Source organism: Lissotriton vulgaris, chromosome 12 (genome assembly GCF_964263255.1).
Source record: "Lissotriton vulgaris chromosome 12, aLisVul1.2, whole genome shotgun sequence".
Lineage (NCBI taxonomy): Eukaryota > Metazoa > Chordata > Amphibia > Caudata > Salamandridae > Lissotriton > Lissotriton vulgaris.
In genome coordinates this window covers 112,472,149-112,498,348 of record NC_141700.1, presented here as the reverse complement: position 1 = coordinate 112,498,348, position 26,200 = coordinate 112,472,149, and the positions used below count along the sequence as shown (strand labels likewise).

The 26,200-nt window shown below is 48.7% G+C and overlaps 1 protein-coding gene across 2 annotated transcripts in view; it reads left to right on the top strand.

Annotated features, from left to right (window-relative positions):
• Positions 1-26,200, top strand: part of GABPB2 (GA binding protein transcription factor subunit beta 2) — a 117,263-nt gene that overhangs the window by 33,558 nt on the left and 57,505 nt on the right. For both annotated transcript variants that reach the window (XM_086947432.1, XM_086947433.1), the window contains exons 6-7: positions 16,881-17,022; positions 22,175-22,363. In XM_086947432.1, the coding sequence (XP_086803558.1) occupies positions 16,881-17,022; positions 22,175-22,363 (331 nt within the window). The remainder of the gene's footprint in view (positions 1-16,880; positions 17,023-22,174; positions 22,364-26,200) is intronic.

Here is a 26,200-nt window from a genome sequence, read left to right as displayed (position 1 = left end):
GGAAGCCAATCCAAGTGGGACGGCTCTAAAAGAGAAAAGAGTACGTCACTAGGACCTCTTTTCCAATGACTGGCCACAGTTTAGCATATACGGTGACGCCAGCCAATAGAAAAGAGGGGCGGGCCTTAACCTCGCTAGTGAAATTTATTCAATCTCATTAAATCTCGCCAGCAAGACTGCGCATGTGCGCAGTCTTACACTAGCCGAGACCTAAAAATCTAGTTGGCTGTAGTTATCTGGCTATTCCACATATTGGTATACAGATTGAAATAGTTTTTTGATTTCACTCGGAGCTCAATTTGCAAGCCAGATCTATAGACTTTCCCAGTGCTTTTCTTTAGGAAGGAGAGAGATGCTGTTTGAGAGCATGAAAAAATGATCTAACATTGTTTGCTTTATTCCTTCCACCAATAACTTATGGCAGTGCTTCGTCTGCTCAGCAAGTTTTGATAATCTGTTTTCAAAAGGATTGCGGGTGCATAACCCTGTTAAGTATATATAGTATGTTACACTTGAGATGCTTCAGCACACACAATCCGCATACTGCAAGTAACGCACAGATGGATACATCACTGTGGTTTCATCAAAGGTCGGCTAACGCTTTAGGTATACAAAATTTAAGGTCCGGAAATTATGCTTTTTGTTTATCCTACAGCCATATAAAATATAGATACCATGTTTCGTCATCAGAACACCATTTACCTAGTCCTGGGATTTACTTCTACAGGTAATTGTTTTCACATGTCTAACTTAACTGAACAATCTCTGGCCCCTAATAACAAACTTTCTTCAGATCTGCGTTTTCTGAAACCAGTTATGGAGGTTTCAGATTCTAGCTTTAGCGAGTTCCTATCTTCACAGATGTGAGGTGTAAATATAGACCTCCTCTGTGGGGTTGCATGATGCAATCACACATGCGATTACCACACATGCCTTTGCAACACTGTACCGTTACCACGCGTTACTATTACCACGCATGCCTTCCAATGAATTTCATTGTAAAGACACGAATAGTAAAGGTATATGCATGGCAAAGGTTAGGCTTGTTAAAGGTTCCCCGCTTTGTAACCAACCGCTGACACTTGCCAATGTCCCCTTCCACGCCTGAGCCCCACTCTTCCCCTGCCCTGAAAACCATCCCCCCCAGCCCTGAAACCTAAAGCCAGACTCCCAGCCCTAAAGTCAAACCCCCCCCCCATGTCCATGTCCCGATCCCTATGATGTCCCAACGATTTGTTAATTTTTTTTTTTTACCTCAAATACCCACCTCACTCTATGCCCATTTGCTCAGAGCCTACAGCACTAACTACCTTTACCACGCTTTTCCTTTGCCTCCTTTACAACAAAAATTGTTGCAACGGCATGAATGGTAAAAGAATATGCGTGGTAAAAAGCATATGCATGCTAAAGGCAAGCAGGGTAACGCTTGTGTTGTGATGGAATGCGTAGTTGAGACCAGGTGGTACATTTTGTTTCCTCTCTGAGGGAACCACTTCATTTGAGGGATAACTGGCTTACGGATTGAGCCAAGTTTCAGCTGAGTAGATAAGCCGATATTGTTAACTATAATTCTCCGGACAACCATAGAGCCGAATGAGGAGGCCAGTAGGGAAAGAAAGTGTTGTTCTTCAAACACTTTGGCTGTGAGGGCCCCATACTAATTAGGTTGCATCGTGTGCTTATCAGGAAGTCATGGATTTGCTTTTCTGAGGTAAAGCTTTAATGGACCCTCTGGTGAATGGAAAAAATGACACGATAGAAAAACCCTAAAATCTGTAGGATTATAAAAAAGATTGCACAAAGTGCTGAAGAACACTTAATAAGGATGCCTTTCATAGAATCCAAGCTCCAGGTATCAGCCATACCTCACAGGGTCCTGGTAAAGCCATCTATAGTGCCAGAAAGGCTCTTTTCAATTAGTCAAAACAGTGACTTCTTAGTTCTCCCTCCATCATTTGTCCCTTGGGTAGAAAGAAAGATTTCTAATTCCATTCGGGCTTTGTGGGGAATCTCCTTAGACGCTGAAATACTAAATGCTGTTTTAGAATAATAGTGCTCTGCAGTTTCAGTACCATCTCTACTATCTACAGCAAAGTAGAGTTTCCTTCGATGACATTTACTGCAGTTGCAACAAGTCTCTCCCCTATCTTGTTTGATAAAGAGGCAATAAGAAAAGGACCACTGGGCCCCCATTAAGACAGAATACTTTTGCTTTATTAGTCGTTGCTCCCCATAGGTATTCAGAGGTAAGAAAAATCTATTATGTGGTAATTTTTCTTTCATGTAGTTTAGTTCCAGAAATATAGATGTATTTCTTGAGAGATTGTCTTACAAAGACAGCACACTGTGTGGCAACCTACATATTCTAGTACAACGACTATTTGCCAATGCAGAGACCGGATTTTCTTTCCCGTTCTCAAAATACTGACCACCTCAGATATCAGTGAATGGGTAACGCCATAATGTTTGTTAGTCAAACACTATTTTCATAGTTCCAGGCACTGTTGAGCGCATTTTCCTTCTTGCAATTTCCTGTTCACATTTACAAAAAAAGTTTACGCCTTGACAGGTTCCCTAAACAGAGCTTCTTGGAAGAATTTTTGAATACTTGTTAGAGACCATTCCTAATTTCCATGCTGACTTCTGTCTCCAATGTCTACAGCCAGTTTCTACAGTAGTTTAGGATTTTTTTGTAAGATCCCAGAGTATTACTTTTTGATTCTTCTTTGCTGTACCTGTGCTAATATACTGAGAGGTTCCTCGGGTTTCTGGCATGCAAACCCCACTGTTTAATGTCTGTGTTATACCATGGTTCGCTGTTTGAGAAATGCGGCCTAATGCACTCCTAAACTAACAATAAACAAATAATTTAGTAATGTTATGCATTTACTATCATGACTACAGCTATTTCCTCATTTTACCCAGGATTGGATCCAGATGTACTGCTTAACAGAGAACATTCTGAAAGGATCAGTTTGTGTGTATTGACAAATCCTCTCTCACATATCTATCTGACTCTTCCTTTAAAAAATAAAAATAAGATCTATTACTACCAAGTTGCAGGAAGGTGACACTTTATATAAGATATCTAAAAGAGGTATATTGTGTAGAGTGTCCTGGTATCCCTTCTGATTGGACAGGTGCTTGCTTTCACAATCCCATGGGGCTTGTGAGGAAAAAATAAATATCGATCTATCATAATACCCCCACCCCCCCACACACACACACCCTTTGGGCTTAACACAGAGCAGTGTAGGACATTTGCAAATACACACAATCATCAATAAATGACACTCTAATCATGAAGGAGATCCACACTAATTTATAAAAATAGAAAGCATCTTTATATATGTTTAGGTGTCAGAGAAAAATCATTCAGATAAGTACTTTTTAAATATAAATTCTTTTCACTTTAAAAAGTGGACCAAGTGCAATTTCTGAGTTCTGCAATGTTCTCCTATGGAAGGAGGAAAACGTTCTGCAAACAGGTTTAGTACAGTGACTTATGGGACCAATCTCCAGGAATTGAGGTTGGTAGTGGGCAAGGTCCAAGGCAGCACCAGTAGTACAAGACCTGCACCACGGGGACGGCAGGGTGCAAAACCGTATTGGGAGCCCAATAGGTTTCTGTAGAGATCGGTCACACTGAAAAGAGTCTGTAGGCTCTGACTGAATGGGCAACTGGTGGTTTAAGTCTTGTGATGCTCTGGGACGTAGGGACACTTGGGGTCTACTTCTCCACTGCCCGGGGGCGACGGATGCAGAGGTGACTTTAGGCGTCTGGTTTTCTTACTAGGAGTAGTCACAATCCAGGGCACCTGCGTGCAGAGGCTGCAGGCAACGTTGGGGTGAGACCACGATGGACTTGAGCTCTGGTGGGCTGGGGGAGCTTGCTGACATGGGCGGCCCACTTCAACTCAGGCTGGAGGCAACAGGTGCAGTGGTGGCTTCAGGTGTCAGATTTTGGTGGGTCCGGATTACTCAGAGTCTTTGCTTTGAAGTTCACCGAAGGCGGGCAGTCCTCCCGGTTTTTATTTTTGAGTCAACAGCTGCAAGTTTTTGCATAGTTTTGGATGAGCGATGCCGATAGGCCAGTAGGGTTGGCACCAGGTCAGCTGCTACTTTTTGCCACTCTGCTTTTGCGGCTCTTCGGTGTCCTCTTTCTTCTTAGGTCGTCAGGATCTGCCTTTCTGGTGGCAGGGGCTCCCTTAAATACTAAATTTAGGGACCCTTGGTAGCAGTTGGGCTACTGACCCTTGGAGTCACTACGCCTTCTATATGACCACTTCCTGTGGGCATAACCCTGTCCCCGAATTCCTAAGTATTCCATCACAAAGATGGCTACTTCTGAAAAATCGTGTCCACCTTACAGTACCCCTCCTTAGGGGTGGTACTGGCCTGGAGGTGGCACTCCTACCTGACTAGCTAATTTTCCCACCTGTCCAGGTGCCAGGGGGGCTCGTGGGAGTGGCTTCCTCTCATGTGAGGGGAGCCATATTTGCGTTCCAAAGGCAGCATCTTCTTTGAAGCTTGCCAGCCCAAGGCAGCTAATCGGCAGATCATTCAGTGGGAGGGGGTGTTGCACCCTCTTCCTGAACTGGTTTTTGTTCTGGGTCTTATGTGAGAAAGGGATCACACCCTAGGAAGTCAGAACAGCCTCTCGGGTGGCAGGCTGGCTGAAACCAGTCAGCAAGCACACTAGACCAATACATGCACTTAGAGGGCACCTCTAACCGGGTCTGGTGGCTCAGTGGACTAATGCGTCCATTGCAGGGGCCGGTGTTCGACCTCATGGTCACAGGTTCAAATCCCGGCGGGTCCACTCAGCCTTTCCTCCATCTGAGGTCGATAAAATGAGTATCATTGTGTTGGGTAACAATGAACATCTGTTATTCAGCGCCAAGAGACCTCTGGGTGAAAGTGCGCTTTACAAATACACATGTTATGTTATATTATGTTATGTTAGGCGTGTATTGGTAAATCCAACACTGGCTTCAGTGTGTGTTTACCAATATGAGATGTTTGATATCCAGCATCCCTGTTTTCAGTGAAGCCATCATGAAACTGGGGAACTCCGTTTTTTAACCAGTTTCAGCATGTGTTTTAACTTGGCTTCCCTCGTCACAGGTACCGGCAGTAATAGAACTGACCAGCACATCTGCTCTTGCAAGTATACCCACACATGTAATATTCAACACCCTGCCTTAGGGCTGTCAGGCCTGCTGTAGGGGTGACTTGCAAATATTACATGCCGTGAAAGAAGACATTGCAAAAACAACAAGTGATGGACTGAATGTGGATCAATGTCACACACTCCCCCAGTCAAAAGATCTGGGCCCAAATCCATCGTTTTTTTGCACTCCACACCACCCTGGGTTAGACAATGGCGATATGCAAATCAGCTCTGACCCTGTTGCCCCATGGGAACAGTCCAGTCCGAACTACAAAAGCCATGTCCTTCCCAGAACGGAATCAAGCATCCGAGGACCGGACCGGTTTCGAGGTAACACCTCTCATCAGCCCGGCTAGCTTGACTCCAAGTGGTGTGGAGTGCCTGGGACCCACGTCTGGGCATCCCCAGCGCACTTAGGGCGGCAATTGCAAAAACAACAAGTGATGGACTGAATGTGGATCAATGTCACACACTCCCCCAGTCAAAAGATCTGGGCCCAAATCCATCGTTTTTTTGCACTCCACACCACCCTGGGTTAGACAATGGCGATATGCAAATCAGCTCTGACCCTGTTGCCCCATGGGAACAGTCCAGTCCGAACTACAAAAGCCATGTCCTTCCCAGAACGGAATCAAGCATCCGAGGACCGTACCGGTTTCGAGGTAACACCTCTCATCAGCCCGGCTAGCTTGACTCCAAGTGGTGTGGAGTGCCTGGGACCCACGTCTGGGCATCCCCAGCGCACTTAGGGCGGCAATTGCAAAAACAACAAGTGATGGACTGAATGTGGATCAATGTCACACACTCCCCCAGTCAAAAGATCTGGGCCCAAATCCATCGTTTTTTTGCACTCCACACCACCCTGGGTTAGACAATGGCGCTATGCAAATCAGCTCTGACCCTGTTGCCCCATGGGAACAGTCCAGTCCGAACTACAAAAGCCATGTCCTTCCCAGAACGGAATCAAGCATCCGAGGACCGGACCGGTTTCGAGGTAACACCTCATCAGCCCGGCTAGCTTGACTCCAAGTGGTGTGGAGAAGACATGGCACACAGGGATGTGACATGTCCTGTTTTCACTTTTGTCTGCACCAAGACATGCAGCCTGTGATGATAGCCTTACATGTGCTTGGTGAGGGGTCCCTTAGGGTGGCACAATTCGTGCTATTGCCCTTAGGGACCCTATTTAGTACCTCAGGCCCTAGGTACCAGGAATACCATTTACTAGGGGCTTACAGAGTGCGCTGAAGATTTTGCCACTTGGGGAAAACAATTGACCTTTTTTAGGGAAAGAACACTGGTACTGGGGACCTGGTTAGCAGGAACTCAGTACAGTTCAGTCAAAGTTGCATCAAATACTTGGCAAAAAGAGTTTGGAGGGCTGGTAGGGGGATACTGCAACAAAACCCCAGGTTTCTACAGTAAGTACTGTGCCAAATTAGCAGTTTTGAAGTAAACAGATGGGTAACTTATTTTGTTTCTAATGTGGTAATGTTATCCTATTGGAAAAAACACATATACTGCATATGGGTACTTACAGAACCAATCTTCTGGAGTTAAGATGAGTACGGGGCAGGGTCCAAGAAAGCACCAACAGGTCACCTTGGGTGGCACTGGAGCGGCGGCCAGTTGCAGAGGTGCATTCTAGCGTTTGGTGCCCCATTGGTTTCAGTGGGAAACTGTCTGAGAAAAAGAAGCTGCAAGCTACGTCAGGGTGGGGCAGTCCTGTTGAAGCCCACATGCATCTTGGTCTTCGAGATGTTCGGGCATGTAGAGAAACTGTCTGACCACTTCTCCTCGGGCTGTAGGGCTCAGGTGCAATGTGCTGCAGGATACACTTGCGTTTGAGGGGGCCTGCACAAAGAGGCTCCAAGCGGCGACCGGAAGTCCAGTTTGGGCAACCCAAGGTGGGGTTTGGCTCTCTAGGGTCTCAGGACCTAGTTGGCACTGTTGGCCCATTTCGACTCTGGCTGTGGGGGGGGCTCGGGTGCAATGGTGCTTTCTGGTGTCAGGTTTTCGCGGCCCAGAGTCCTCTCTTTCTTCTTGGGTGCCTGCCGGGAAGTAGCTCCGCTACTCCACAGCAGATGCCGGTTGCTCCTAAGTGCTGGCAATTCTCCCAGGTGTTTGGAGGCAATTGTCAGGGGCAATAGGTAGGCTGGCAGTGTTGCCTCGGAGTCAGTTACTGCTCCTCAGTTCTTGCTCTTCGTGGCTCTTCGGTGTCCTCCTCTCAGGTCAACAGAATCAATGTTCCGGGATGTAGGGGTCCCACCTAAAGACTCAATTTAGGGAGAGACAGGTGGTAGCCAATGGGCTACTTACCTTTATGGTTGTCTAAACCCTCTTTATGACCACTTTCTGTGGGAATTGGGCATAACCCTGAGCCAAAGAGCCTACTTCCACCAAAACTAAGATGGTGGGATTCTAAAAGTCATGTCCACTGCAGGTAGCCTACCTTAGGAGTGGTACTAGCCTGAGAGGGGTACGCACAACTTCTGACTAGCTAATTTTCCCACCTGTCCTAGTACCAAATGGGCCCAGGGCAGGGGTGGCATTTCCCCTGACTGGGGAAATCTTGGGTCACATATCAAAGGCGGCAGAGGCCTTTTATGTCTCCTCCCTTGATATACTGATCACATTATTTCTGCCCTCAGAGAGCGCAGGCTTTCACTTGAAGGGGGTCAGGAACCTGTCTGGTGGGAGGCTGAGCTGTAACAGTCAGCCAGTACACAGGTAGGTTTTCAGGAAGCACCTCTAAGGTGCCCTCTGAGATTGTATTAATAAATTAATTAGTGGAATCAGTGTGGGCTTATTAAGACGACATATTTGATACCAAACCTCTCTAGTTTTAGTGAAGCCACCATGTAACCGGGAAACTCATAACCACTAGTGTCCAGCACATGGACTCAAAACGGATGCCCTGTTCACATGTAATTTTTTTTTATATAAAGAATTTTTATTGCAGACTTATAAGGCACACAGTACTTCCATGCAGATATTCCAATTCTGGCGTTGATTGGGCGCCAGTATCTGTCCAGTTCTATACACAGCCATTAAGCCCACATCCCAGAGGTCGGGCGGCATTAAGTAGGCAAATGTCAGATGTAATAAATCCACACGAAGCCGTTATTGGTGTGCTAAATAAATAAATAAAGATACCCCTACGGGGGTTTATTCATAGTGCTATATAAACACGCAAATAAATAAAATAAATAAAGGTTCTCACGTCTGCTTTTTCGTTATTGTCACCCCCATCGCCCACCCCTCTATCCCCTAATAAACCCCAACTACCCCCCTCCTCCCCCCAAAGTCCACCACCTACGCGCGTGAGCTTGTATAGTCTACCTCTGTGTATGATATCAGGAGCTAACAATTGTCTAGGTGTGCGATGTGCCTGACGTGTCCCGGGGAACTTCAATGTGAACGGCAGGGTCGTCCCCTTCATCTTGCAGCGCGCAGTCGCGTAAGGCCTGTACTAATGCTTCCCACGCAGCAGCTGCGTCTAGCGCCTTATCGTCTAATCTCCGCCGCGCCATTTGGTGCCGAAGTGTGCTTTCGCTAGCGGCCCATTTCTGCATCTCATTAATCCACCTCTTGTATGTGGGGACTGATCTTGTCTTCCAAAGTCTTGTGATTTCCCTTTTGGCAAGGAGAAGGCCCATATCAATGAATTTACTTGTGACCTTGTTTTTAGGAGTGTGCGGGAACCAGTGTAAAATACTGACAGCCATGTCAAAGTGCAATCGCCTCTCCGTCACCTCATTCAATGTGTCACCAACCGCCCGCCAATAATCTCCCAGCGCAGGGCAGGCCCACATCATATGATCTAGTTCCGCTCCCTCTGTAGTACATCTGGGACATGTTGCCTCAGCTGCCCCGAAGTATTTTTTAGGGCTCGCCTGCTGATGCGCTTCTGCGCATCGCTGGCGAAGCTCAATTATGGCCTATCCAGACTTTATCTACCACTGGCGATTTCTTGAAGTGCATGTGCTTTTTAGGTCATTGCGCAAGCGCAAGCCCTAAAAAGCGCGTGCACAATGCCACCAGCCGCCTGCCTGCCTGCCTCGCATTACCACATCAAAGGCAGCCCTCCCAGCGCATTTCTCACCCCCTAATTATTCACGGCCAGCCGGCCGTACTTTCAGTCTCCTTTTACAACCTGTTTAACTTGTTTTCTCAATTGCTGACTCCCATCTTTCGCCACCAGGGCTTCAGCTTTACAGTCTGTGCCAGGGTTTCCCTGACTCGGTGCTTTATTATTCAGATGCTCAAAAACAGAGGTGGTCGTCTCCGCTCCCTCCCTTTGTTTGCAAAGCAATTCAGGGCTTCGCCACCCATCAAGGCTTGCAGTTTGCCTAATCTAAAAATCCCAAGGCCCCCACACCATCTCCTGCACATTGCTGCTTATAAATTTCAGTGCTTTAGCAAAATATGACAGATGTGCAGCGCAGACTTTGCTTGTTTTTTTCTACAATGGCTTCGATTGTTGGCTTGAAATGTACACTGTTCGATTGCCAGAAGCAGGGCTTCGTAGAAATAAATACAGGCTTATATCTAAATGTGTTACAAATAAAAAACGACATATTTCCTCTATCACAAACCCTAATGGAACTCGCAGACTGTGTTGACATGGCGGTCTGTGAGTGTTAGGTAAGAGAGGCAGAGTGCTGTACTATCACAGAGGAGACATCAAAATGTATTTTCTTCAAATGTGTGCTCCTATTAGGTATAGGGCTAACAATCTGCCATTCGAAAACTTCAGAACACTTAGACGTTCCAGAGCAGCAAGTACTCACTTTTTGGTATACTATATTATATTACTATTGTAGGTATCGGTGCTTTGTATAGCACCAACATGTAGCCCTCCAGTCACGTCCGATCACTTGCATAGCCTGCAGCGATTGAAGAAAAGCTAGATATGCCACGCGGCATTGTTTACAAGCTAGACACATTTCTTCATTTATATATTTATTTGTTTATTTATTGGTATTTTCCGTAGTGCCTACATATTGCGTTTATACATTTTAGAGCTTTTTGACTCCCCGAAGGAGGAATGAGCCGGGCTTGAGCTAGCCTGTAAGCTAAAGAGACTTTTTAAAAATGTTTTATTTGCTGGATATTAGTATAGGTCCTGTCGTTTGTATAGCGTCAACATGCCATCTTTCAGACACCTTATAGCACATTTTGATCCTAGAGTGCAAAAAGGTAGTTGCTGTATATTCCCTGGTAGCTCCGTTTACCTGACTCCTTTACAAAATAGAAAGAAAATAACCGAGGCATCCACCACACAGCTCCACAGATGCACCCACCACACAGCTCCACAGATGCACCCACCACACAGCTCCACAGATGCACCCACCACACAGCTCCACAGATGCACCCACCACACAGCTCAACAGATGCACCCACCACACAGCTCCACCGACACAGCTCCACCGATGCACCCACCACACAGCTCCACAGATGCACCCACCACACAGCTCAACAGATGCACCCACCACACAGCTCCACCTACACAGCTCCACCGATGCACCCACCACCCAGCTCCACCGATGCACACAGCTCCAACGACACAGCTCCACCGATGCACCCACCACACAGCTCCACTGATGCACCCACCACACAGCTCCACCGATGCACCCACCACACAGCTCCACCGATGCTCCAACTAAGCTCCACCAATGCACCCACCACACAGCTCCACCAATTCACCCACTAAGCTCCACCGATGCACCCACCACACAGCTTCACTGATGCCACAGCTCCACCGATGCACCCACCACACAGCTCCACTGAATCACCCACCACATAGCTCCACCGATGCACCCACCACACAGCTCCACCAATGCTCCAACTAAGCTCCACCAATGCACCCACCACACAGCTCCACCAATGCACCCACTAAGCTCCACCCGTGCACCCACCACACAGCTTCACCGATGCACCCGTCACAGAGCTCCACAGAGGCACCCACCACACAGCTCCACTGATGAACCCACCACACAGCTCCACCAATGCACCCACCACACAGCTCCACCGATGCACCCACCACACAGCTCCACCGATGCACCCACCACACAGCTCCACCGATGCACCCACCACACAGCTCCACCGATGCACCCACCACACAGCTCCACCTACACAGCTCCACCGATGCACCCACTGCCCAGCTCCACCGATGCACACAGCTCCAACGACACAGCTCCACCGATGCACCCACCACACAGATCCACCGATGCACCCACCACACAGCTCCACCGATGCACCCACCACACAGCTCCACCGATGCTCCACCAATGCACCCACCACACAGCTCCACCAATGCACCCACTAAGCTCCACCGATGCACCCACCACACAGCTTCACTGATGCCACAGCTCCACCGATGCACCCACCACACAGCTCCACTGAATCACCCACCACACAGCTCCACCGATGAACCCACCACACAGCTCCACCAATGCACCCACCACACAGCTCCACCGATGCACCCACCACACAGCTCCACCGATGCCCCCACCACACAGCTCCACCGATGCACCCACCACACAGCTCCACCGATGCACCCACCACACAGCTCCACCGATGCTCCAACTAAGCTCCACTAATGCACCCACCACACAGCTCCACCAATGCACCCACTAAGCTCCACCGATGCACCCACCACACAGCTTCACCGATGCCACAGCTCCACCGATGCACCCACCACACAGCTCCACCGATGCACCCACCACACAGCTCCACTGATGCACCCACCACACAGCTCCACCGATGCACCCACCACACAGCTCCACCGAGGCACCCACCAGACAGCTCCACCGAGGCACCCACCAGACAGCTCCACCGAGGCACCCACCACACAGCTCCACCGAGGCACCCACCACACAGCTCCACCAAGGCACCCACCACACAGCTCCACCGATGCAACCACCACACAGCTCCACCGATGCAACCACCACACAGCTCCACCAACACAGCTCCACCGATGCACCCACCACCCAGCTCCACCGATGCACCCACCACCCAGCTCCACCAATGCCCCACCACACAGCTCCACCGACACAGCTCCACTGATGCACCCACCACCCAGCTCCACCGAGGCACCCACCACAGCTCCACCGATGCACCCAGCACACAGCTCCACAGATGCACCCACCACAAAGCTCCACCGAGGCACCCACCACAGCTCCACCGATGCACCCACCACACAGCTCCACTGATGCACCCACCACAAAGCTCCACCGAGGCACCCACCACACAGCTCCACTGATGCACCCACCACACAGCTCCACTGATGCACCCACCACACAGCTCCACTGATGCACCCACCACACAGCTCCACTGATGCACCCACCACACAGCTCCACTGATGCACCCACCACACAGCTCCACTGATGCAACCACCACACAGCTCCACCAACACAGTTCCACCGATGCACCCACCACCCAGCTCCACCGATGCAACCACCACACAGCTCCACCGATGCAACCACCACACAGCTCCACCGATGCACCCACCACACAGCTCCACCGATGCACCCACCACACAGCTCCACCGATGCACCCACCACACAGCTCCACCGATGCACCCACCACACAGCTCCACCGATGCAACCACCACACAGCTCCACCGATGCACCCACCACACAGCTCCACCGATGCAACCACCACACAGCTCCACCAACACAGCTCCACCGATGCACCCACCACCCAGCTCCACCGATGCACCCACCACCCAGCTCCACCGATGCACCCACCACCCAGCTCCACCAATGCCCCACCACACAGCTCCACCGACACAGCTCCACTGATGCACCCACCACCCAGCTCCACCGATGCACCCAGCACACAGCTCCACAGATGCACCCACCGCATAGCTCCACCGATGCACCCACCGCACAGCTCCACCGATGCACCCACCACAAAGCTCCACCGAGGCACCCACCACAGCTCCACCGATGCACCCACCACACAGCTCCACTGATGCACCCACCACAAAGCTCCACCGAGGCACCCACCACACAGCTCCACTGATGCACCCACCACACAGCTCCACTGATGCACCCACCACACAGCTCCACTGATGCACCCACCACACAGCTCCACTGATGCAACCACCACACAGCTCCACCAACACAGTTCCACCGATGCACCCACCACCCAGCTCCACCGATGCCCCACCACACAGCTCCACCGACACAGCTCCACCGGTGCACCCACCACCCAGCTCCACCGATGCCCCCACCACACAGCTCAGCCGAAACAGCTCCACTGATGCACCCACCACACAGCTCCACCGATGCACCCACCGCACAGCTCCACGGATGCAACCACCACACAGCTCCACCGATGCAACCACCACACAGCTCCACCGATGCAACCACCACACAGCTCCACCGATGCAACCACCACACAGCTCCACCGATGCAACCACCACACAGCTCCACCGATGCACCCACCACACAGCTCCACCGATGCACCCACCACCCAGCTCCACCGATGCCCCCACCACACAGCTCCATCGATGCACCCACCACACAGCTCCACTGATGCAACCACCACACAGCTCCACCAACACAGCTCCACCGATGCACCCAGCTCCACCGATGCCCCCACCACACAGCTCCACCGATGCACCCACCACACAGCTTCACTGATGCAACCACCACACAGCTCCACCAACACAGCTCCACCGATGCACCCACCACCCAGCTCCACCGATGCCCCACCACACAGCTCCACCGACACAGCTCCACCGATGCCCCCACCACACAGCTCAACCGACACAGCTCCACCGATGCACCCACCACAAGCTCCACCGATGCACCCACCACACAGCTCCACCGATGCACCCACCACACAGCTCAACCGATGCACCCACCACACAGCTCAACCGATGCAACCACCACACAGCTCCACCGATGCAACCACCACACAGCTCCACCGATGCAACCACCACACAGCTCCACCGATGCAACCACCACACAGCTCCACCAATGCCCCCACCACACAGCTCCACCGATGCACCCACCACACAGCTCCACCGATGCACCCACCACACAGCTCCATCGATGCACCCACCGCACAGCTCCATCGATGCACCCACCGCACAGCTCCATCGATGCACCCAGCGCACAGCTCCATCGATGCACCCACCGCACAGCTCCATCGATGCACCCACCGCACAGCTCCATCGATGCACCCACCGCACAGCTCCATCGATGCACCCACCGCACAGCTCCATCGATGCACCCACCGCACAGCTCTACCGATGCACCCACCACACAGCTCCACCGATGCACCCACCACACAGCTCCACCGATGCACCCACCACACAGCTCCACCTGTGCTCCAACTAAGCTCCACCAATGCACCCACCACACAGCTCCACCGATGCACCCACTAAGCTCCACCGATGCGCCCACCACACAGCTCCACCGATGCTCCAACTAAGCTCACCAATGCACACACCAAACATCTCCACCAATGCACCCACTAAGCTACACCGATGCAGACACCACTCAGCGCAACCACAGCATGGTTCAGCGCAACCACAGCATGACTCAGCGCAACCACAGCATGACTCAGCGCAACCACAGCATGACTCAGCGCAACCACAGCATGACTCAGCGCAACCACAGCATGACTCAGCGCAACCACAGCATAACTCAGCGCAACCACAGCATAACTCAGCGCAACCACAGCATCACTGGTTCAAATATGTTCTTTCAATGTTTCAAGCTGTTTTCAAGCTTTCACGCTTTATTACAAATCACAAAAAATGTTAATATTTCATTTCTGTTCTTGGATTTTCGTCACAATAAAAAACACTGAACATAATCTTCACAAAAGTTATTTACAAAAGTTTAAGCTATTGCCATTACAAATTAAATAAATTATTTAAGTATTAATCATTTAAAAAAATTAAAAGCCATTGTTATTTGTAATATCAATACATCTAAGTCACGTAAATACAAAACATGTTGCATTACAAATGCTATAGGTGTCACGTTTGCAAAAGTTATAACTATTGGCATTGTAAATGACCAAGCTAATAATTTAGCTATTTTAAAATATAACACATAAATAACAAAAAAATCATTTATAAGACCAATAGCTCAAACTTTCCTAATGCGAGCCCTATTGCATTTCCAATGCTTGTTTATTTTACCAGGTGTTAAATAGGCTCTGTGGAGGATGAAGAAGTGTATCTGCTGGAAGCGTGCGTTTCTCGTAATCTTCCGTGCCCGTCGCACTATATGTGCCCAGGCTGTCTCGGGGATCTCTTTGCCCAAGTCTGCCTCGCACTTGGCTTTCAAAGCCGTCAGGGGTGGCAGGTTCTCTCGAAGCATTCTAGAGTACAGGCATGTGACCGCTTTGTAGGTCCCTGCTGGTGCCATGTTCACTTGTAATGTCTGCGAATTTACTTGGACATCACAGGGGCATATTTGCTTATGCAGATATGTCCTCATATATTGTATAGTGCACCTTGCCTTAGGGCTGTAAGGCCTGCTTTTGGGTTGACTGACCTATACTGCATGCAGTGTCAATAGGCATAGCACACAGGAGATGTGCCATGTTATTGTGTCTTCAAGTTTTCTCTGTACCATGGCATGCAGCCTGCAATGGCAGTTCGCATGGTGGTGCTTAGGGGTCTCTTAGGGTGGCACAATACACGCTCCAGCCCTAAGAGACCCTATTTTAGCTTCCCTGCCCTAGGTACCAGGGGTGCCATTTACCAGGGATGTATAAGAGGTTCTAAGGTATTGCCAATAGGGAGAACAGTTGTACAGTTTTAGGGAAAGAGATATCTGGCACTGGTGACCTGGATAGCAGGAACACAGTGTACTCCTCTCAGAATTGCATCAGGCACCGGGCAAAAAGTAGGGGGTTACCATTTCAAAAAGGGGCACTTTTCTACACTAGTTCTATAGGCTTCATCTGTAGTTATTGATTCTTCTATAAGTTACAAAAACTGGAATTAATTTTTAATTTAAGGGCGTTGAAAATATAGTCTCTGCGTTCTACTTTTTGTTCCATTGACTTAAATTAAGAATTGATTTCTTACATTGAGAAGCTTATCAAATGGAATCTAGTCTGCAGGTAACATTATGGGGGAAAGTGATTATGGTTACATATTATGAGAATTTTCCAAATCCATCCACGCACTGGTGTGCCTATAAGATATTGCTATGTTAGAAAACCAGGGTTACAAGTAAGTAACTTTTCCTTCTCTATTCAAAACAGCTTCCAAAAATATACAATCGGCTAGGGCTGGAGGTGATGTTTTTTTCTGCTAGTGTTTACATCCATTCTGTTGCAATTTCATGCTGCAGGTTACACTATGTACATCACCTAAAGACCTAGAAATCATAAGCGCTATATAATGTAGTCCAAGATCGAAGTACACCAAATTAGTTGTCTGATATACTGCATAAACTTAACGGTGCGTAATAAGGAAGGAAGGAAGCAAGCAAGCAATATTGATTATCCAATTAATCTCACTGCTGTTAAGGTTTACTGCTGTAGGATTAATTGTTTAGGGAAGTTCACCTGTTGATTAAGCTTAATTTTAATTCATACTGTGTTTAAAGGTCTTGTGTGCCAGACCAATTTAGGAAGGCAGGTTTTTGTGAGTCTGATGATTGGAGAATGATTTTACAACGTAAATTGTTTGTATTTTAAGCATTTTACCATCCCTATCCCTTAGGAAGCTATGCAGAATCAGGTGAACACGAATGAGGAGCAGTCAGAAACTGTTTCAATGGCCTCCCCGCAGTTTATATACACATCGGGTGGACTTGTCAACCTTGCCAGCCTGGTATCCTCAGCCAATGCCAAGCGCGCCTCAGGTCAGATTCCTTCGTTAGTCACACAGTCTTAAATGTAAGCCAGACTTTGAACTATGCTGATGGTCTTTCCTCAAGAGTGCATTGCATTTGTATGGTGTATGTGGGAGATGGTTGTTTCAAGATAAAGCATGATCAGGGTGAGAGGTCGTTTTTTATCCTAAGCAGATAAAAACAAGTGTGAATGTTTTTTGGCAGAAATATAATTTTCGATTTAATTAATTTCAATGTTTGCCCTGTGGTAGGTTACTAGATTTGTTGATAAGTTTTAGTTATTTTTTTTAAACAAAATTTGAGGTCAGTAAATATATCTTGCAGACAATGGTTTGAACAGTTCAAATGTCAGACAACCATTTATAATTGTTGTTGATTCCAAATTTTCAGAAAAAAATCTATTAGTGGTGTTTTGGCACCCTTACTTTGCAAATTTAGTAACTAGGACCTATTTTACTATTGGCATGGGTTCAGCAGTGCACAGATAAGCTGAAGATTTGCTGCCAGGGAAACCACAAGCACACTCGATAAAAGTTAACATTTCCACAGTGGTGATTGTTTTGGGAAAACCTATCTTAACAGATTCTTCATTGAGGTGTCAGATGGCAATCCATTTACCCTTTCTTTAAACATTATTTTCAGGGCGATACTAAGAAATGGGACAAGCAGCACAGCAATTTATTTAAGGAAGATCCTCTCTCTCAAACACTAATAGTACTTTATGCACTTACGATGATTCTGTAACAGATTTGGACTGCAAAAGAACATGTTAATGTGCGGTCTTTGGGTTTGATCTATGTGTTCTAGATTGAAGGCTGAACAGTAGTTAGAGGTTGATTAGGATCGAACACATGCATTACTTTAGAAAGGCCTCTACAACGGAGGTCTTCAAACTTGTTTTGCTCTGACCCTCCTAAGGAAAATGTTTTGAGGTCAGGCACCCTCCAAAACTTTATGTCCAGACTTGTGGGAGCTGGAGTGGTACGGCTGGGAGTATGAGAGAATTTCAGGTGTACTTTTCTGTAGTTCAAATTCTGCACTAAATGTGAGAAGTATAAAAGAGCAAATATGTTAAACAAAAACTGTCTGAATAACTCTGCCCCATCTAATTTGGGTGTTGTGAGCCCCCTTTTTTTAGCACACTTTATTGGTGACAACTGTACAATATAAAGCATACACAACATACAATCGGGACAGTCTTTTCTCTTTTCTTTCCATACAATTCTCTATCGGGTGTTGTGAGCCCCTTATTCTTCTGGGCCCCAATGGAACTGTAACTGTTGCACTAATGAAAGCTGCAGTCCTGAGTATCAAGCTGTCTCTCTGCCTTTCCCACCATGCCTGGCCTTTCCTCCAGTCCTGAAGAAGACTCTGTCCCTTTTTAGGAAACAATTGAGCCCCCATATGTTGCCCCCACTTTGTAGCAATGGTTACCTCTGCTCAATTCCTAGCAAGGCCCTGTGCCTCTTTTGGGGATTAGGACAGTCATGATTCTGATGCAATTGGCCCCTCAACCCTCTGGGGTGCAGTGCCACTTTACCTGCTTCACTAATGATAGCTACGGCCTTGCGAAACAGGCAGTCTTCTCTGATCTTTGTTTAAATACCCTTCTGTCATCTCTCCAAGGTCCAAGCTAAGCTGTCTCCTCTGCTTAAATATTCACCTCCATTGGGCCATTGGTATGAGGCCAAAAATACTGGCACAACAAGGGTGCACCGAGGCCTAAAACAAACAAGGAAGGATAGTAAAACAATCATAACTGGGGTTTAATGCCACCTCACACCACTGGCCTCAGTGCCGTTGCAACTGCAGCACCAACGGTACCTACTGCCCTACGAAACTGGCTTCATCCTCTGCTTGCTACACAAAGCTTTACTCCTAGGCCTGAGGCTCAGTGTAGGCTGTTTGCCCCTTTCTGTAATAAAAAAAAGGGAAGAGAGCCCCACATTTCGCCCCCGTCTTGGTGCAGGGGCCCTGTTCCCTGTGTGGTAAGGGTGACCTGTGCCCCAATACTAGCAAGGAAAAGGGGTCTCCACTCCCCTTTTTGATAGTAAGAGAGTCATAATTGGGTGTAGTGGCCCCCTCACACTCTTGGTCCCAGTGCCACTGCACCTGCTATATTAATAGTAGTGCTGACTGTTAGACCTGTCAGCCCTAGGGTGGTCTTTCCCTACTTTTTTCGCCCTTGCCTCATTTTTTCCCACCTTCTTTTTGTTGGCCCTTAGGTCTTCGGGCACCTTTTCATGGCTAATCCATGTTAGGGTGCAGGTGCTCTCTACTACAAACATGGCTGCCACTGGCCCCTGCTACTGCAGCGTGGTGTTTAGGGGAGCACCCTAGTTGCCAGGAGCTGGCTGGGACCCCATACATTGTTGCAATGCCAGCCTGCCATCGCCTGCCCATAGGTAGAGTGGGGAAGCTCCTGGAACCTATTTTTGCCGCCTTAGAGAGTGGTCACCTGACCTGGGCATATATAAGCAAGGGAGGGAACTTTTTCTAGTCAGTTGGGGCATCACTGACCTGGGGGACCCACGCAGGAGATTAAGGCGGAAGGACCTAGTCAGGGACCTATGCCACTGGGAGTGACAGGATTTAGGTGCTGCCTCTTAAGTTGAGTGAGGTATCCTAGACTAGCCTCCTGATCTGGCCCAGCGATAGGGGAACCATCTCAGTGACCTGAGGTAACTTGTAAGCCTCCAACTCACCCCCCCCCCCCCTTTAAGAAACCACCTCATAAGGGCGCAGAACCAACTAAGCGCCGAGAAGACTACTTGCCCTACAACCAGAGACTGCTGGGGGATCGACCAGGTACGCCGGTGCTGCCCCTGCGCACTACCTGCCTCCATCTGGGCCTATCCTGTCCTGCCTGCCTCCCCCTGACTGGAATGCTCCGATCCCCATCCTGCCTACATTCCCTGCTGTATCGCTTGAAAAGCGCTGTAATCTGCTCCCCTGCACAGCGCTGTGTGATAGACTGCCTGCCAAGCGCTCTTGCCCTAAGCCCTGCCGAGCTGCTGGGAGTGCCCCACATCGAGTGTCATCAAGCTCTTCCCTGAGCTGAGTGAACTGTCACCCAAAACGCTTGGCTGCTGCCCCCCCCCCCCCCTTGTGAAACACCATACTGTCCGGACCTGCTGTGGTACCTCGACCTGCGATGCGCGAGCTAGCACTGTACTTGGGCCCCGGAACGCTGCCTCTCACGAGGCGCTAACATTCCCCCACTCACCGCCGCAGTCCCTGTGACGCGCTGGGTCTTAAGCGCTGTGGTTCCCCTCGGCGGCCCTCGGTGCCAGGAGAGGGCCGCCGCCGTGTTGCCAGGCCCAACCTGACTGAGAGGAGGTCCCGCGGCGGCCCCCAGAGCTTGAGGAAGGCCGCCGCGTATTCCAGTCAGGCCTCGCTAGGCCTGAAGCCATCGCCACCTCCACCACGTGACGGGGGTGCCCGGCCTCGTCACTGGCCGCACCCCGCCTCTCCTGAGCTGCCATTGGTCCTGCGGCCCGGCCCTGTCACTGGCAGCGCCGCGATTGGCGGTTGACTCCCCCTGCCTCCCGAGGACGCGACTGGATTGGTCCAGGGCCCCCGCAAGGGCCGAGAAGGAAGCCGGCACTGCTCTGGGCCGAGGAGGAAGACCCGGGAAGAGCGCGAGTGTAGCGCGGGTCTCCCCCGACGGCCCATCACACGCTGGGCCTGCCCCTCGGGCGCCGGAGCCCCGCAACTGTCCCCATCACCGCGCTGGGCCGAGTGAGGCCCCCGGGAGGGCCGAGCCCCTCCCCCTGCGCCAGAGTCAACGCAAGGGCCCCGGAGGGCCGAAGATAGCAGGTAACCCCAGGGGAGGAGGGCGGAAGGCCGGTCAAGGCCCCGAGTTCGCCCCTCCCCCGGGCAGAACTGTGACTGGGCCCTGTTGGCCCCAATGAGCCTCGAGTGACTGTGAGGCCTTGATTAAGCTCCTAGGTGACCCGGGCCAATTAACTGTGTATGCCTGGGGACAGGCTCATGCTCCATTAACTGTGTTTGCCTGGGGACAGGCTCATGCTTCATTAACTGTTCGTGCCTGGAGCCCTGTTTACACCTAATTGACTGCTTAGGCCCGATGACAGGCTTACACCTAATTAATTGTTTATGCCTAAATGACCTGTTGATTATCCAGAAGTGGTTCAGCCCTGCATAAGGGAGTTGTCAGCCTCAATGCAATGAATTACCTTTAATGAACTGCTTATTCTTATAGGAGGTAGTGCCCATTCTTACTGCCTGAAATGGGGGTCCATGATTAATGAAGTACCCACTTTATGCAATGAAAAGGTTATTGCGACAGGCTATGTTATTTTAATGAATTGCTAACTTTGCTCCTATGATGAAAACGCTTTAATGAAATTTCCTAGGAAATGTTGATGAATTGATTGCCTGATCTTATTCATATAAAAAGCTATTGATTTTACTCAGAAGTACTGGTGTGGTCTCCATCATTACGCACACTTCTTGTCTCAGTGGATGAGTGTGTTTATGTAGCTACTTTACACATAAGCCCCTGGTTGCCTACCTGCTCGAGCCAAGCTACCCCCCCCCCCGGAGAACTGGAGGTCCCAGTTCTTACACTGACCCTTTTATTTAAAAAAAAAAAAAGAAAATCTCATAGGTCTGTCCATTTGTAGATGGAAAAATTTGCCCCTAGATAGCGCATCTTCCATGGGCCATGTTTGGATCTCGTTCTTTTTCTCTTTCCACAGTTTGAAGACCTCTGAGCTACAACATTCTTACAGTAGATAAAGTCTTTCTTCTGTGTGTTAAGTGAAGACGCAGCAAAAGATGAGGTGGCATATAATCTGGTGCATGTGAAAATATTTTTTTCTCTGTCTTTTTAGTGACAAAATGTGTTAAGAAATGTGGGTGGAGACTGAGCCTAATTAGCCCACTCTTTTAAGAAAGTAATGTGTATAGATATATATATATCCCCTGACATACTTTTACTGGCAATGAACTATCATATAAAAAAATATTTTGCCCATTCCATATGTTGATTTTTATAGCCTTGCATCAGCATCACGTGCCAAGGGATTTGAATTCAGACGTGCTATTGTTTGGTATTTTTTTATATAGTTATGGTTACTTGCTGTCAATGTCTTGCAGAATAGTTGCTGATTTGTTTGGCTTTGTGTTTCTACAGGTGGCTCTGAAGAGATCATGGAAGCGGATTCTGTGGACTCTGCTATCCAGCAGATGGTTGGTGGTGGTGGTCAGAGAGTTATTACCATTGTTACAGATGGTGGTGTGCAACTGGGTAACTTGCAAGGAAGTCTTTCCTCTAGTGGCATCGGTCAGCAGTTCATCGTTACCATGCAGGATGGCCAGCAAGGTAAAGGGGAAGAATGTGTGTGTGTGTGTGTGTATTTTTACTCTACAGATATTCACAATTTAAAGCACTTTGCAATAGGGACGGTGTTCAGTTCCAAACCGTTAAGTTACTTCATTGTTTTGGTCAAGTACGATAGTTTGGATTAGACCAAAAGTCTTCAGGTTCCAGGATCATCTATTCAAAATGAGGTGCCGTCTCCTCAAGGGACATCAGACACTGCCTAGTTGTAGGTGGGCATGGAAGTGTTTCATTGCTATGGCTTGCTTACGGCAAGAGGTAGGCATGCATATATGTCCAATCTTCAGATACTATGGCCGAGGTAATAGTCCTGCAAATGTTTTCCCTAAATTTCCCTAAATTTCAATTCACCTCTCAATGAAGTGCTGGTACAGTTGTGAAAGCAATAACGATTTGTCCCATGGTGCATTTTGTTGGATACAACTCAATGGTGTATATGGTGTCTAATAGACTTGATTTGCGCTGCACTTGTACAACAAAACGTTATTGGCCAAGAACTATTAATTCCTCTCCCACAACTGTCTTTTAAAAAATATATATATATATATAATAATTTAAAGGCATGACGAGCCATAAATGTAATGCACAATAAAACTTAAATCGTTAAATGCTGTTAATATTGAAATAATGAAAATAGAAAAATATTAATAAAGAAAAAAAACCTAATGTTTTTATATTAAGCAAACACAATAAAAAAAAACCTAGGGAACGAGTTTGTTACAGACCACAGTGTTTCTGTTGGTGTTAAACACCTTTACTGCACTGTTCAACATTTGTATAAGTGACATCCATAGACGGGACAGTCCTGGTCGATACAGATAAATCTAGAAACTGGATGAAAACAGAGAACTGACTAAGCATTTCAGCTGTTGATACATGCGCCTGCAGTCTGCTAAATGGCAATAGTCACATGAAAAGAAGATTGTGGTACCTTACAGCTTTGCGGCAGCCCTTAGAGACCCAAATCGTGGAGGGGAATGGCGTGAGAACATTGTTAAAAACGTAGGCAGTAGAGCAATGTGCAGCCTTATGTGTATGTAGCCTTTGGAATTTCATATTGTCTTATTTCAGTATAAGATGAATGCCGTTGTGTGGAAAGATTTTCCAGCAGTCTAAGAATAAAAGGCAAGCTTCTAAAGGACGATGGAGGTGGGTGTCAAAGGTGAAAGAGATGTATACAGACAAACTCCATTCTGTGTTCTAGTGCTTAAGAAACACAAGAGTTTTTGTGAAAGATGAAGCAAAATTAAAATTTTGATTTTCAAAAGCTGAATATGTAGCTTTGGAAACCTGAAAGTGAATGGCCTGCCTGAAAGAAAGCATTTTTATTTTTGATTTGTTTTAATGAGGTACCTAGTTGAGATTCTGTTATGCTCTCTTCTAATGCGTACACATAAAGTGTATTCTGATGAAAATTATTCACCGAGGCAATTCCGTTATTAAGCAAGTGGTACCTGTTACAAGAGATCACTGTATATTTTACCTTTGACACTGAAATCGTACGCACCTCATTGCAAAATGGGCCTGACTCTTGCATGTCCCTCTTCTTGGCCAGTTGTGGTAAGTACCCTAATCACAAAGAATAAAGCTTCCTTGAAAATGAGTGAATGTTGGGTTTAAGTCTGCATGCACAAAAGGTAGTTTAATGGCAAGGACTTGATAAATAATATTGTGTGTAAATATTGGGCTGAATATTCCAGCTCATTGTTACTTACCCAATTCCAGACTCTCAGAAGCCCAGACGAGATATGCTGCTCTGATTTGAAGTTTGCATAGGGCCAGTTCGTATTCCGATAAGCACCTCTTTGTATGAGCCTTGTGGACTCCTTCCCTTGTTGCGTATGTTATGACTTGAGAGTAACTCTACAAGGGGTACTTTTCCCATCCACAGGTGACGCAGGTGAGCTTAGTTCAATGCACCAGGTTGAATACGAGAAACTGATTAATGTATCGGTGTATCTGTCATTAATTAAAGAACTTGGTCAAGAGGGAGTCTGACCTACATGAGACTGAGTCGGACTGTAGGGACTTAACGTCACCCTACTAATAAGCAGGACTACTGGAATTATGCGATTGTGCAGCGATTTTAGCATAATTACAGATTTGCTACATTTGCCGTATAATCTGCAGATTTGAAGAAAAAGAATAGTTTCTAGCTCAAACTGGTCAAAAGTATCTAAAAATGCAGCGATGTGTTGCCGTGCTCCTCAAGGCCCTTTGCAAAGCTAGAGTGGTCACCTTTTTTGTTGCCGATTGCTATATTTGGGTGTTAAATTGGTACTAATGAGGCACAAACAATGCCCATACAGTGTTACCAAGTTTAAAAAGGACAAAATAATGAAGTAACACTATTCCAAAATGCGCCACATTATGCAGCATAATTTGCCCATCTTGCTGCATAATTTACTCAACCCTATAATTTGGCCCTCTCTTGCTGCATAATTCCAATGGCCCTGCTAATAAGTCATGTAGTCGAAATGGTGTGGTTGTCATTCACATTGTTCATCTCACCCTGAACTGTTTGAAATTTGAAAAGCAAAAATGGCTTGGAGGCTTCTATTCTTCTCTCTCAAAATTAAGATGTAGGCCCAGGTAAAATTGTTTATTTCAGCATTATCTTGCCTAAATCCTAATTACTGTGCGCTTGGTTCAAGTAGAAAGTGTCGCTTGGATGAGTCTATTTAGCGGTTATCGCGAATGATATCTGAAAGAAACACGTTAGTATTAGATTCTTTACCTTAGAATATCCCCAGGCGTCAGTCTGGATCCGGAAACTTTTGCGTAGCAGTACCCCTGCGCGTCGGTAGGCGTCGTCTGCAGGCGTCCCCTGCGGCTCCGCGTCCGTCGTCGGCGTCGTGCGCCGTGATGACGTCGCTGGAGTATATAGACGCCGCCTCCGCGCGCTGACGTCAGTTCTTTTTTCCGCGCCAGTTAGCGCAGATCCGAAGAGCAGCACTCCGGTCTTTGACCAAGTTTGTTTGATCTTTTTGATCTCTGAAATCTTCTACGGTGCCGGTAGGATGCCCGGTTTTAAGAAATGTGACGGCTGTGACCGGGCGATGTCGGTCACGGATCATCACCGACTCTGCCTCCGGTGCCTGGGCCCCGACCACGACGTGGACGCCTGCGTCGACTGCCGGGCCTTGACTAATAAAGCTAGGCGGGAGCGGTCCCGCAAGCTGCTCGAGCTCCGGGTGTCGGCCCCGCGTCGAGAGCGGTCCCGGTCCGGCCGGAGGTCAAGGGAGCGATCGAGGGAGCGGTCGCGGAGCCGTCACGGGCGCTCCGGGAGTCGTCATCATTCTTCTGGCTCCTCAGGTAGGAAGCACAAAAAGTCGGGGCGTCGTCATCGTGCCCCCGACTCCCCCCGACGCTCGCACGAGGCGGCCGGGGGTTCGGGTGACCCCACCCACGCGGCTCCGCGTAAGTCGCCGACGCGGCCTGCCCCATACCCTGCGGTCCCTGGGCAAGGCGCGTCCCTCGAGGAGATAGAGGCGTTCCTCGTGGCCATGAGGGCTCTTTCTCCTCCGGAGGGTTCCGCGGCGCCTTCGGTCCCTGTGAACCCGTCTGGGGGCCCTAGCGGCTCGGGTGACCCTGCCTCGACGCCGTCGGGTGCTCCGGCGCCGCCGACGGCTCCGATCCCGGCGCCGCAGGGGCCCTCGGGGTCGGCGCCGGCTGGTCGACCGGCCTCTCCGGGCGGCGCCGTCCCCATTCCCTCTCCGAATCCGGATGCAGAGTCGGACCGGCGTTGGGGCCTGTGAACCCAGAGGAGCCGGTCTACATTGTTGACTCCGAGTATGGTGAGGATGTAGAATACGGAGA